This window comes from Oncorhynchus nerka, linkage group LG13 (genome assembly GCF_034236695.1).
Source record: "Oncorhynchus nerka isolate Pitt River linkage group LG13, Oner_Uvic_2.0, whole genome shotgun sequence".
In the NCBI taxonomy this organism is placed as follows: domain Eukaryota; kingdom Metazoa; phylum Chordata; class Actinopteri; order Salmoniformes; family Salmonidae; genus Oncorhynchus; species Oncorhynchus nerka.
The window spans coordinates 75,772,315-75,785,626 of NC_088408.1; the positions used below are offsets into that span (position 1 = coordinate 75,772,315).

Below are 13,312 nucleotides of genomic sequence, written 5' to 3' on the forward strand. Positions count from 1 at the left end.
GACCATATGAGTACTGGACAATACATACAGTCCAGAGGAGAGGAGGAGAGACCATATCAGTACTGGATAATACATACAGTCCAGAGGAGAGGCCATATCAGTACTGGATAATACATACAGTCCAGAGGAGAGACCATATCAGTACTGGATAATACATACAGTCCAGAGGAGAGGCCATATCAGTACTGGATAATACATACAGTCCAGAGGAGAGACCATATCAGTACTGGATAAAACATACAGTCCAGAGGAGAGGCCATATCAGTACTGGATAATACATACAGTCCAGAGGAGAGGAGGAGAGGCCATATCAGTACTGGATAATACATACAGTCCAGAGGAGACACCATATCAGTACTGGATAATACATACAGTCCAGAGGAGAGACCATATCAGTACTGGATAATACATACAGTCCAGAGGAGAGGCCATATCAGTACTGGATAATACATACAGTCCAGAGGAGAGGAGGAGAGGCCATATCAGTACTGGATAATACATACAGTCCAGAGGAGACACCATATCAGTACTGGATAATACATACAGTCCAGAGGAGAGACCATATCAGTACTGGATAATACATACAGTCCAGATGAGAGACCATATCAGTACTGGATAATACATACAGTCCAGAGGAGAGACCATATCAGTACTGGATAATACATACAGTCCAGGGGAGAGGAGGAGAGGCTATATCAGTACTGGATAATGCATACAGTTCAAAGGAGAGACCATATGAGTACTGGATAATACATACAGTCCAGAGGAGAGACCATATCAGTACTGGATAATACATACAGTCCAGAGGAGAAAAAATATCAGTACTGGATAATACATACAGTCCAGAGGAGAGGAGGAGAGGCTATATCAGTACTGGATAATGCATACAGTTCAAAGGAGAGACCATATCAGTACTGGATAATACATACAGTCCAGGGGAGAGACCATATCAGTACTGGATAATACATACAGTCCAGAGGAGAGGCCATATATGTTCTGGATAATACATACAGTCCAGAGGAGAGACCATATCAGTACTGGATAATACATACAGTCCAGAGGAGAAAAAATATCAGTACTGGATACTACATACAGTCCAGAGGAGAGACCATATCAGTACTGGATAATACATACAGTCCAGGGAGAGACCATATCAGTACTGGATAATACATACAGTCCAGAGGAGAGACCATATCAGTACTGGATAATACATACAGTCCAGAGGAGAAAAAATATCAGTACTGGATAATACATACAGTCCAGAGGAGAGACCATATCAGTACTGGATAATACATACAGTCCAGAGGAGAGACCATATCAGTACTAGATAATACATACAGTCCAGATGAGAGGAGGAGAGGCCATATCAGTACTGGATAATACATACAGTCCAGAGGAGAGACCATATCAGTACTGGATAATACATACAGTCCAGAGGAGAGACCATATCAGTACTGGATAATACATACAGTCCAGGGAGAGACCATATCAGTACTGGATAATACATACAGTCCAGAGGAGAGGAGGAGAGGCCATATCAGTACTGGATAATACATACAGTCCAGAGGAGAGACCATATCAGTACTGGATAATACATACAGTCCAGAGGAGAGACCATATCAGTACTGGATAATACATACAGTCCAGAGGAGAGACCATATCAGTACTGGATAATACATACAGTCCAGAGGAGAGGAGGAGAGGCCATATCAGTACTGGATAATACATACAGTCCAGAGGAGAGACCATATCAGTACTGGATAATACATACAGTCCAGAGGAGAGACCATATCAGTACTGGATAATACATACAGTCCAGAGGAGAGACCATATCAGTACTGGATAATACATACAGTCCAGAGGAGAGACCATATGAGTACTGTACAATACATACAGTCCAGAGGAGAGACCATATCAGTACTCAATAATACATACAGTCCAGAGGAGAGACCATATGAGTACTGGACAATACATACAGTCCAGAGGAGAGGAGGAGAGACCATATCAGTACTGGATAATACATACAGTCCAGAGGAGAGGCCATATCAGTACTGGATAATACATACAGTCCAGAGGAGAGACCATATCAGTACTGGATAAAACATACAGTCCAGAGGAGAGGCCATATCAGTACTGGATAATACATACAGTCCAGAGGAGAGACCATATCAGTACTGGATAAAACATACAGTCCAGAGGAGAGACCATATCAGTACTGAATAATACATATAGTCCAGAGGAGAGGAGGAGAGACCATATCAGTACTGGATAATACATACAGTCCAGAGGAGAGACCATATCAGTAATGGATAATACATACAGTCCAGAGGAGAGACCATATCAGTACTGGATAATACATACAGTCCAGAGGAGAGGAGGAGAGGCCATATCAGTACTGGATAATACATACAGTCCAGAGGAGAGACCATATCAGTACTGGATAATACATACAGTCCAGAGGAGAGACCATATCAGTACTGGATAATACATACAGTCCAGGGGAGAGGAGGAGAGGCTATATCAGTACTGGATAATGCATACAGTTCAAAGGAGAGACCATATGAGTACTGGAAAATACATACAGTCCAGAGGAGAGACCATACATGTTCTGGATAATACATACAGTCCAGAGGAGAGACCATATCAGTACTGGATAATACATACAGTCCAGAGGAGAGACCATATCAGTACTGGATAATACATACAGTCCAGGGGAGAGACCATATCAGTACTGGATAATACATACAGTCCAGAGGAGAGGCCATATATGTTCTGGATAATACATACAGTCCAGAGGAGAGACCATATCAGTACTGGATAATACATACAGTCCAGAGGAGAAAAAATATCAGTACTGGATACTACATACAGTCCAGAGGAGAGACCATATCAGTACTGGATAATACATACAGTCCAGGGGAGAGACCATATCAGTACTGGATAATACATACAGTCCAGAGGAGAGACCATATCAGTACTGGATAATACATACAGTCCAGAGGAGAAAACATATCAGTACTGGATAATACATACAGTCCAGAGGAGAGACCATATCAGTACTAGATAATATATACAGTCCAGATGAGAGGAGGAGAGGCCATATCAGTACTGAATAATACATACAGTCCAGAGGAGAGACCATATCAGTACTGGATAATACATACAGTCCAGAGGAGAGACCATATCAGTACTGGATAATACATACAGTCCAGGGGAGAGACCATATCAGTACTGGATAATACATACAGTCCAGAGGAGAGGCCATATATGTTCTGGATAATACATACAGTCCAGAGGAGAGGAGGAGAGGCCATATCAGTACTGGATAATACATACAGTCCAGAGGAGAGACCATATCAGTACTGGATAATACATACAGTCCAGAGGAGAGACCATATCAGTACTGGATAATACATACAGTCCAGAGGAGAGACCATATCAGTACTGGATAATACATACAGTCCAGGGGAGAGACCATATCAGTACTGGATAATACATACAGTCCAGAGGAGAGGCCATATCAGTACTGGATAATACATACAGTCCAGAGGAGAGACCATATCAGTACTGGATAATACATACAGTCCAGAGGAGAGACCATATCAGTACTGGATAATACGTACAGTCCAGAGGAGAGACCATATCAGTACTGGATAATACATACAGTCCAGAGGAGAGACCATATCAGTACTGGATAATACATACAGTCCAGAGGAGAGGAGGAGAGGCCATATCAGTACTGGATAATACATACAGTCCAGAGGAGAGGCCATATCAGTACTGGATAATACATACAGTCCAGAGGAGAGGCCATATCAGTACTGGATAATACATACAGTCCAGAGGAGAGGCCATATCAGTACTGGATAATACATACAGTCCAGAGGAGAGGCCATATCAGTACTGGATAATACATACAGTCCAGAGGAGAGGAGGAGAGACCATATCAGTACTGGATAATACATACAGTCCAGAGGAGAGGCCATATCAGTACTGGATAATACATACAGTCCAGAGGAGAGGCCATATCAGTACTGGATAATACATACAGTCCAGAGGAGAGGCCATATCAGTACTGGATAATACATACAGTCCAGAGGAGAGGAGGAGAGACCATATCAGTACTGGATAATACATACAGTCCAGAGGAGAGGCCATATCAGTACTGGATAATACATACAGTCCAGAGGAGAAAAAATATCAGTACTGGATAATACATACAGTCCAGAGGAGAGACCATATCAGTACTGGATAATACATACAGTCCAGAGGAGAGACCATATCAGTACTGGATAATACATACAGTCCAGAGGAGAAAAAATATCAGTACTGGATAATACATACAGTCCAGAGGAGAGGAGGAGAGGCTATATCAGTACTGGATAATGCATACAGTTCAAAGGAGAGACCATATCAGTACTGGATAATACATACAGTCCAGGGGAGAGACCATATCAGTACTGGATAATACATACAGTCCAGAGGAGAGACCATATCAGTACTGGATAATACATACAGTCCAGAGGAGAGACCATATCAGTACTGGATAATACATACAGTCCAGATGAGAGGAGGAGAGGCCATATCAGTACTGGATAATACATACAGTCCAGAGGAGAGACCATATCAGTACTGGATAATACATACAGTCCAGAGGAGAGACCATATCAGTACTAGATAATACATACAGTCCAGATGAGAGGAGGAGAGGCCATATCAGTACTGGATAATACATACAGTCCAGAGGAGAGACCATATCAGTACTGGATAATACATACAGTCCAGAGGAGAGACCATATCAGTACTGGATAATACATACAGTCCAGAGGAGAGACCATATCAGTACTGGATAATACATACAGTCCAGAGGAGAGGCCATATATGTTCTGGATAATACATACAGTCCAGAGGAGAGGAGGAGAGGCCATATCAGTACTGGATAATACATACAGTCCAGAGGAGAGACCATATCAGTACTGGATAATACATACAGTCCAGAGGAGAGACCATATCAGTACTGGATAATACATACAGTCCAGAGGAGAGACCATATCAGTACTGGATAAAACATACAGTCCAGAGGAGAGGAGGAGAGGCCATATCAGTACTGGATAATACATACAGTCCAGAGGAGAGACCATATCAGTACTGGATAATACATACAGTCCAGAGGAGAGACCATATCAGTACTGGATAAAACATACAGTCCAGAGGAGAGGCCATATCAGTTCTGGATAATACATACAGTCCAGAGGAGGCTGGTTGGCAAAAATATAAGAGGACGGGCTCATTGTAATGGCTGGAATTAAATTAAAGGAAAGGTATCAAACACATCAAACACATGGGCTCAACATTTGTTAGATACCAGTCTAGTTAATCTTTTCCAGCCATTACAATGGACCTGTCCTCTGATATCTCTGTGACATCATATACAATAAGTCTAGTGGCAACTTCTTTCTACTCCTACACTAAGTTTTATGACATTTTATTAGGAAGTTGGATTTGATACCTCTTCTAGCTCAGACAGGAAGTTCAGGTGGTCTCTGCTCTGCAGGCACTTCCTCTTCCTGCGGTGTTTCTGCTTCTTCTCCTGGTGGGACAGGAAGTTGTCCACCACTGCCGCCTGCTCACAGCGACCCCTACTGCCGCGACTGGATGCCTGCAGAACGGCAGACTCCGCAGCCTCAAACCCACACAGGTCAAAGGAGTACCTGCAACACAAAGAAAAACCTGTCAACTGGATGTACAATGTCGATATTGTGGTTTCATACAAACCCCTGGGCAATATTCACTCACTCACTTTCTCCCTCCCTCACTCACTTAACTAGCATCCTATCTCACTCACTCACTCCATAACTTCTAACTAACCATGTAAACTAACAGAGAGATAGATACCTGCGTCGTGTGTTGGTCCCCTTCTCTGTCTGGTCAGAGGTGCTGTTGTTGTCTGTCCCTATGCCGCTGTCGCTGGGAATAGTCTCCTCGCTGTGTGATTCACTGATGGGTGACAGCGTCACCTCCTTGATGGACGCCGCCCCCTCAGATAGGTGGGACGGGGAGTTGGCCAGGAGGCGCGGGGGAGAGAGCTTCCAGCCGGCCCCCAGTAGCCCCCTGCCTGGGGGTTTAGAGGGCAGGGCACTGATGGGCTGCAGGCTGGGCATGGTGGTGTCAGAGTGGAGGCCGTGAGGACTGGGGTGGCACAGAGAGGACAGGGTGTGGGGTCTGAGGAGGAGGGTACTGGAGCTGAGAGGGGGGGGGGAAGGCACTAGGAGTCTGTTGTACAGGCTGGACATGGAGGCAGGCACAGGGGGCTTGGTCCCCCCACCTCTGGGGGGAAGGGTTTGGGTGTCAGAGTGCGGCTTCCTCCCCCTCTTCTTCCCGATGTAGATGGTTCCTCTTTTACTGACGTTGATCTGCTTTCCCAGACGAGCCTCAATGGTAGAGGCCATGACCGTCATGGCGGAAGAGACCGGAGCCGAGGCGGACTTCAGCGCCAGGCTGCCATGTTGGCTGGAGCATGATAGGATCTCATTCAGGATGCTCTGCACCTTCCCCAGCTTCAACCTCTTCACCGGCCTGACATGGGCACCCTCACCACGCTTCAGTTTCAACTCATTAATATTGGGGCTAGTGGAACCAGATGCGATTTGGGATAGTGTGGTCTTTCTCCTACGGCTGAGCCCAGCAGGGCTGTCCCGGGCCAGAGGGCTCAGGGGGGAGGTGGAGGTGCCCTCGTGGATGGTTTCCACAGTGAGCAGGGGTTGTTTTTTGGGACGACCTCGTTTGCGCTTGGCGGGGGTGTGGACAGTCAGACTGTCTGTGTTGGTGTACAGGGGGCTGGAGGGGGTGATGGGGAAGGCAGAGGGGGGCTCACACATAGTTGACAGGGGGCTGCGGCCACTCTCCCTCTGGACTAGGTTGGGGAGGCTTCGGGACTTCAGGTAGGACCACCGGTCCTTGGTCTTGGGGAGGCTGGGGCTGGGGTTAGGGCTGGGTTTTAGGCTAGTGTTGGGGTTAAGGTTAAATATGGGGCTTAGTTTGGGCGATCTAGGGTTAGGGTTGAGAGTGGATCTTGAACTAGGGATATGGTTGGGGTTAGGGCTAGGCAGTCTGGGGCTAGGGTTAGGATCAGGGTGTTTGTGGGGATCTGTGGCTGATCTAGGATGGCCAACTGGGTTCTTCCTCATCCAGCTCTGGATCATGGCTGATTCCATGTTGGCCCCACTCATCACCCTCACTCCTTTCTCCTCTCTCTCACCTATCTCTGTTCTCTCTCCTATCTCTGTTCTCTCTCCCTTATCTGCTCTTTCTTCTTTCTCCCCTCTCTCTCCTCTGTCCCCGTCTGCCTCAAGCTGGCTACCCTCCTCACTCCGTCCTGACCGAGATTCACTCCTGTGGGAGTCCGTCTTGTTGCCTTCCATCTTGTGGGCCGCTTTGGGCTCTGGAGGGCCTGATTTGCTCCTCTCTGTGATGTCAGTGCCCTGCAGCTGTTCTGATTGGTCTTTCTGGGTGAGTGACTCCTGGAGACACCGCCTTCTCCTCCTTTTCCTCCCTATTCCCTCCTCCATCAGCTCAGGAGCACCAAGCATTGGCATCTCCCTCTCCTCCTCTTTTCTTGTCCTCCCTATGCCCTCCCTCTCCTCCTCCTTTCTTGTCCTCCCTATGCTCTCTCTCACCTCCTCTTTTCTTGTCCTCCCTATGCTCTCCCTCTCCTCCTCCTTTCTTGTCCTCCCTATGCTCTCCCTCTCCTCCTCCTTTCTTGTCCTCCCTATGCTCTCTCTCTCCTCCTCCTTTCTTGTCCTCCCTATGCTCTCCCTCTCCTCCTCCTTTCTTGTCCTCCCTATGCTCTCCCTCTCCTCCTCCTTTCTTGTCCTCCCTATGCTCTCCCTCTCCTCCTCCTGTCTTGTCCTCCCTATGCTCTCCCTCTCCTCCTCCTTTCTTGTCCTCCCTATGCTCTCCCTCTCCTCCTCCTTTCTTGTCCTCCCTATGCTCTCCCTCTCCTCCTCCTGTCTTGTCCTCCCTATGCTCTCCCTCTCCTCCTCCTTTCTTGTCCTCCCTATGCTCTCCCTCTCCTCCTCATTTCTTGTCCTCCCTATGCTCTCCCTCTCCTCCTCCTTTCTTGTCCTCCCTATGCTCTCCCTCTCCTCCTCCTTTCTTGTCCTCCCTATGCTCTCTCTCTCCTCCTCCTTTCTTGTCCTCTCTATGCTCTCCCTCTCCTCCTCCTTTCTTGTCCTCCCTATGCTCTCCCTCTCCTCCTTTCTTGTTCTCCCTATGCTCTCCCTCTCCTCCTCCTTTCCTGTCCTCCCTATGCTCTCCCTCTCCTCCTCCTTTCTTGTCCTCCCTATGCTCTCCCTCTCCTCCTCCTTTCTTGTCCTCCCTATGCTCTCCCTCTCCTCCTCCTTTCTTGTCCTCCCTATGCTCTCCCTCTCCTCCTCCTTTCTTGTCCTCCCTATGCTCTCCCTCTCTTCTCTCTCCAGCTCAGGGGTCTCCTCCCTCCTGTACTTCTGTCTTTCATCCAGAACTATCAGACTCTCCAGATCTTTCTCTGCCATCCTCCCCCATGGCAATTCAGCATTGTGGGTATTACCCAGAGTCCTCTGGGGGTCCTTCCTGCCGTACTTCCTCTTGATGTTTCCAAACAGCTGCTCACTGACCTCCTGTAATCCCCGTCCTCTGGAGAGAGAGGTTAGGTTCAGAATGCTGGCGTCCGTTACTACGGGCAACACGGGATCAGGGCTCAGGGGTCGCTGGGGAGAGGGGCTGAAAGAGCGAGGGGAGGGGCTTTCTGGGACTCTCTTCATTGGAGGTTTGAGGAAGGAAGGGGCCAGATCAGAGAGAGGGCTCCTATTGGCTCCCGCTGGTTCTCTGCTGGGCTCAGTATGCACTGGATTGGCTGGGGATGCGGAGGGAGGCGTGGCCCAGGCTGGACTGTGTGTATGTTGGTGAGTGAGTTGTGGTGGCTGTGTGTGTTGCTGTTGGGGTTGGTGTGTGAGTGTGTGTGGGGGCAGTGGTGTGGTGTGTAGGATAGAGGGCTTGGACTGGTGTTTCGGGGGGGTGACATCCCCAAGTAGTTGCAGTAGCCCTCCCTCTTTAGGTTCTGCTGCTCTGAAGGGTCTCTCATAGGTCTGAAGATAGAAACACAAAGAAGAGAATGGAGAAACATCAACATATGTGACAGCATGTTTAAGCATTTTGACAACAATGTGGTAAAGATGTTCCATGCTGAGAGAGAGAGACAGAGCGAGAGAGAGAGAGAGAAAGAGAGAGAGAGAGAGAGAAAGAGAGAAAAAGAGACAGAGAGAGAGAGAGAGAGAGAGAGAGAGAGACAGAAAGAGACTTTTGACTTTTGGTCTTTCTTTATTGAAACATTCTCAATTCATTTAAAACTCACCCCCCACTCCTAAAATAAAAAAATAAAAATATATCCTGTACAAATCACCATACACAAAAAAACTCTCCTACAACCGTATATCCAAAACATCTTCCCCAGCAATACAGACAGCCCCCCCAACACACCATATCTCCTCAAACATCTCCACACATTTGATCATTTTATAGAACTCAAACTCAACCCTAAGGCGCGCAGAGACCATCCCATTAAACAGTAGTAAAGGGTCTGTTATCCCCCCACCTTTGACCCTGTTCCTCCTTGTTAGCCAAATAGCTAACTTTGCCTGAGCAAACAGAAAATTCAACAAAACACATTTTTCTTTCTCCTTACTCGAATACCTGTATCCCATTATAAACATCCCAACAGCAAAAACCACCCCCAACCTGTCACACAGACATTCCAACAGAGACATTAATGGCATTAACCTGGTGCACACAGAAAACACATGAATTACAGTTTCTTTCATTTGACAGAAAGGACACCCCTGCCCAATTCCCGGATCAACCCGTGCCAACCAGCTGTTAGTGGCCAGGGCTCTATGAAGAACCCTCCACTGGAGGTCCCCTGACCTCTTTGGTACTGGGGGTTTGTAGAGCGCCCTCCATCTAAAACCCACCATACTCTCCGCCCCACATACCCCCTGCCACTGATGTGCCTTCACTCCTGTTAGGCTTCTAATGCTCCTAACCTTAACACAGAGGTTGTAGAGGGCTTTACCTCCCACCCCTCAAACTCCCCAGGCTCGGAGTGTTAAAATCTAACAAGTCCTCCAGACCCCCTTGCCAGTCTCCAGTCTCTGCCGTCACCTGCAGTGGCGGGAACATTGGTGGCCCCTCTCCCTTTGGCCTCTCAAACACCCCCTTACCGGCTCAGACAGTGCCTCCTGGACCTCCTCCAGGAATCTCTCCAGCAGCCTAAGAGACGTTATTCCTGTTTGTTGCGCCAAGACCTCCGGGGTTTTCCACCCCTCCTCTCCCAGCAGTCTCAGGTCACCCAGCCTTTGTAAACCCCCTGCCATCAGTTGCCTCTGCAGGTTGGCCGACTGAACCGATCTCAAAGGGATGGCTGGGTTGTGGAAGATAGGCTCCTTCCACACCCACTGCCCAGGCTCCACACCCCCTTCTCGTGTGGGCCTTAGCAGCTGCCAGGCCCTCAGCACCGCAGAGTAAAACTCTGAGAGACCTGCTGTACTCAGCCTCTCCAGCTTCATGAGGAACAGCTGCCGGTCCAAACCTAATCCGCCAGCTCTCCTCAGCAGCGCATGCTGGTTCCCTCCAGCCAACATCAGTGTGGTACAGCAGTCTCTGCACCGCCTTTAGTCGGAAAGCAGCCATCCTGCTCTCCAGTTCCACCAGGCCCTGTCCTCCTTCGTGGACGGTCATGTACAAAACTGCTGCCTTCAGCCAGTGATGTCCCGACCAAAAGAAGTCCACCAGCTTGCGTTGCAGGTCTGCAAGCAGACCGGCGGGGGGGTTGAGGACAGCCAGTTTATGCCACAAGGAAGATGCCACCAGGTTGTTGATTATCAGCACCCTCCCTCTATATGACACTTGGGACAGGAGCCACCTCCACCTGGCCAGTCTTGACACCACTGCCTGTGACAGCCCCTCCCAGTTCTTGCTGACCCACCTCTCCGAGCCCAGGTACACCCCCAACACTTTAAGCCCTTCACAACCCCACTGCAAACCCCCCTGGAAGCAGAGGAGGAGCCCTATCCCCCCATGCCCCACATAACAGAGCTTTGCTCTTTCCCCAGTTTACCTTAGCTGATGAAGCTCCCTCGTACACCTTCAGACTGGTCTCTAGTTCCTGCATATCTTACCCATCCCTGACCATCACAGAAACATCATCTGCATATGCTGAGACTGCTATTCCTGTCACCACATCCATGCCTGTCCAGCACACTCCCCGCAGTCTCCTGCGTAGCAGTCCTAAAAAAGGCTCAATGGCTAGTGTGTACAGCTGCCCAGATAGAGGGCATCCTTGTCTAATCCCCCGTCTCACCCAGACTGGCCTACTGAGCCCCCCCTCCCACCTTAACCATACATGACGCCCCAGCATACAACAGCTTCACACAGGTCACAAAACTCTTCCCAAACCCAAACACAGACATCACATTAAACAGATACTCATGATCCACTCTATCAAAAGCCTTCTCTTGATCTAAAGAGACCAGTCCAAAGTTCACATTAGAACCTCTCGACAAGTCCAACATGTCCCTAATCAAGAACAAGTTGTCCGTGATTGAGCGTCCCGGTACACAATATGTCTGGTCCTTGTGTATTATAGAGTCCAGATGGGACTTCAGTCTGTTAGAGAGGACCTTGGCAAAAATCTTGTAGTCCGCACAGAGTAATGCCACAGGCCTCCAGTTCTTAAGTTCACACAAGTCCCCTTTTTGGGCAGGGAGTCAGAGCCGCCCGACGGCAGCTCATCGGCAACTCTCCTACCCCGACGCATTCACGCAACACGCAAAAGAAATCCTGTCCAATTGTTCCCCAGAATTTTTTGTAAAATTCCACTGGAAGTCCATCGACCCCGGTGCACGACCGGGGACATCTGGGTTACTGCCTCTGCCAGTTCATGTGACAACAGAGGAATGTCCATTTCATCCCTCTGTGCCCGAGAGAGCTTAGGAGTCCTGCGAACAAGACCTGAGCACACATAGGATCACACATTTCTGCCCTATACAATTCAGTATAAAACTCCACAGTCCGCTCCCGCATCTCCCCCACCACAGAGGTCACCCGCCCATCAGACAGCCGTAGACAATGCATACCCTTGGATTCACTGCTCTGTCTTTCCAAACCAAAGAAGAAGGAACTGGGAGCATCCATCTCCTTGAGCATGGAGAACCTAGCTCTTACAAGTGCTCCCTTTGCTTTAACCTGGAAAAAACTGCCCAGGTCCCTACGTAATTCGGCTAAGTTAGCCTGGAGGCCTACATTGCCTTGCCCCACCATCTCTACCTCCATCTCACTAATACACCGCTCTAGTTCCCCCAATACTCTCCTAGCCTCTGAGGATGAGAGAGCTGTGTACTGTTGACAGAAAAGCCGAATTTGCACTTTCCCCACATCCCACCATTGACTCAGAGACTCATACTCCTCTCTTCGCTGCCCCCATCTTTCCCAAAAAGTCTGGAAACCTGAGCAAAAGGTGGCATCTTGTAAGAGCTTTACATTGAACTTCCAATAAGATGCCTGCCGGGGCCCTGGTGAAATAGACAGCCGAGCCATGGTTATGTGGTGATCCGAAACCCCACTGGGAGAATGGTAGCACCCAGCAGCCTATTGCTCTGATTCCTGGACATGTAAAAACGATCAAGTCGAGCTGCACTCACCCTAGCCCCAAAAACCTTCACCCACGTATACTGTCTTATGTTTGGATGTTTAGTTCTCCAAACATCCACTAGGTCAAACTGATTAAAGATATCCCTTAACACTCCCACTGACACTGAATGAGGCTCTTCCCCATTTCTGTCTTTTGTCAAATCCATTGTACAGTTCCAGTCACCTCCGATCACCAGCGTCTCCTCAGGCGCTACTTGTGAGAGTTCCTGTCTAAGACTCCCAAATAGAACCCCTCTTTCTCTCCCTGTGTTAGGCGCATACACATTTATAAAGACAAAAACCATGTTGTTAATTGCTGCTTTAACAACAAGCAACCTACCCCTACACACCTCCTTTGAGGAGCAAATTTTTACAGCCAGACCCGGTGCAAAAAGGACTGCCACCCCTGCACTAAGATTTGTCCCATGGCTCAACACACTTGCCCCTTTCCACCAGAGCCCCCAATCAACTTCATTCACCACATCACTATGCGTCTCCTGCAGAAACAACACCTGTACTTTTTTTTGTTTTACATATTCACCCAACACACTCCTCTTTCCCGCATCTCTGGCGACATTTATATTGAGCG

General features: G+C 48.4%; 1 protein-coding gene across 1 annotated transcript in view; it reads right to left on the reverse strand.

Moving 5' to 3' along the window:
* LOC115117954 (SET-binding protein-like) overlaps positions 1 to 13,312 on the reverse strand; it is a 155,630-nt gene that overhangs the window by 69,202 nt on the left and 73,116 nt on the right. The window contains exons 3-4 of the mRNA XM_065026705.1: positions 5,896 to 9,125; positions 5,510 to 5,711 (exon numbers count right to left, since the gene is read on the reverse strand). Coding sequence (XP_064882777.1) covers positions 5,510 to 5,711; positions 5,896 to 9,125 — 3,432 coding nt within the window. The remainder of the gene's footprint in view (positions 1 to 5,509; positions 5,712 to 5,895; positions 9,126 to 13,312) is intronic.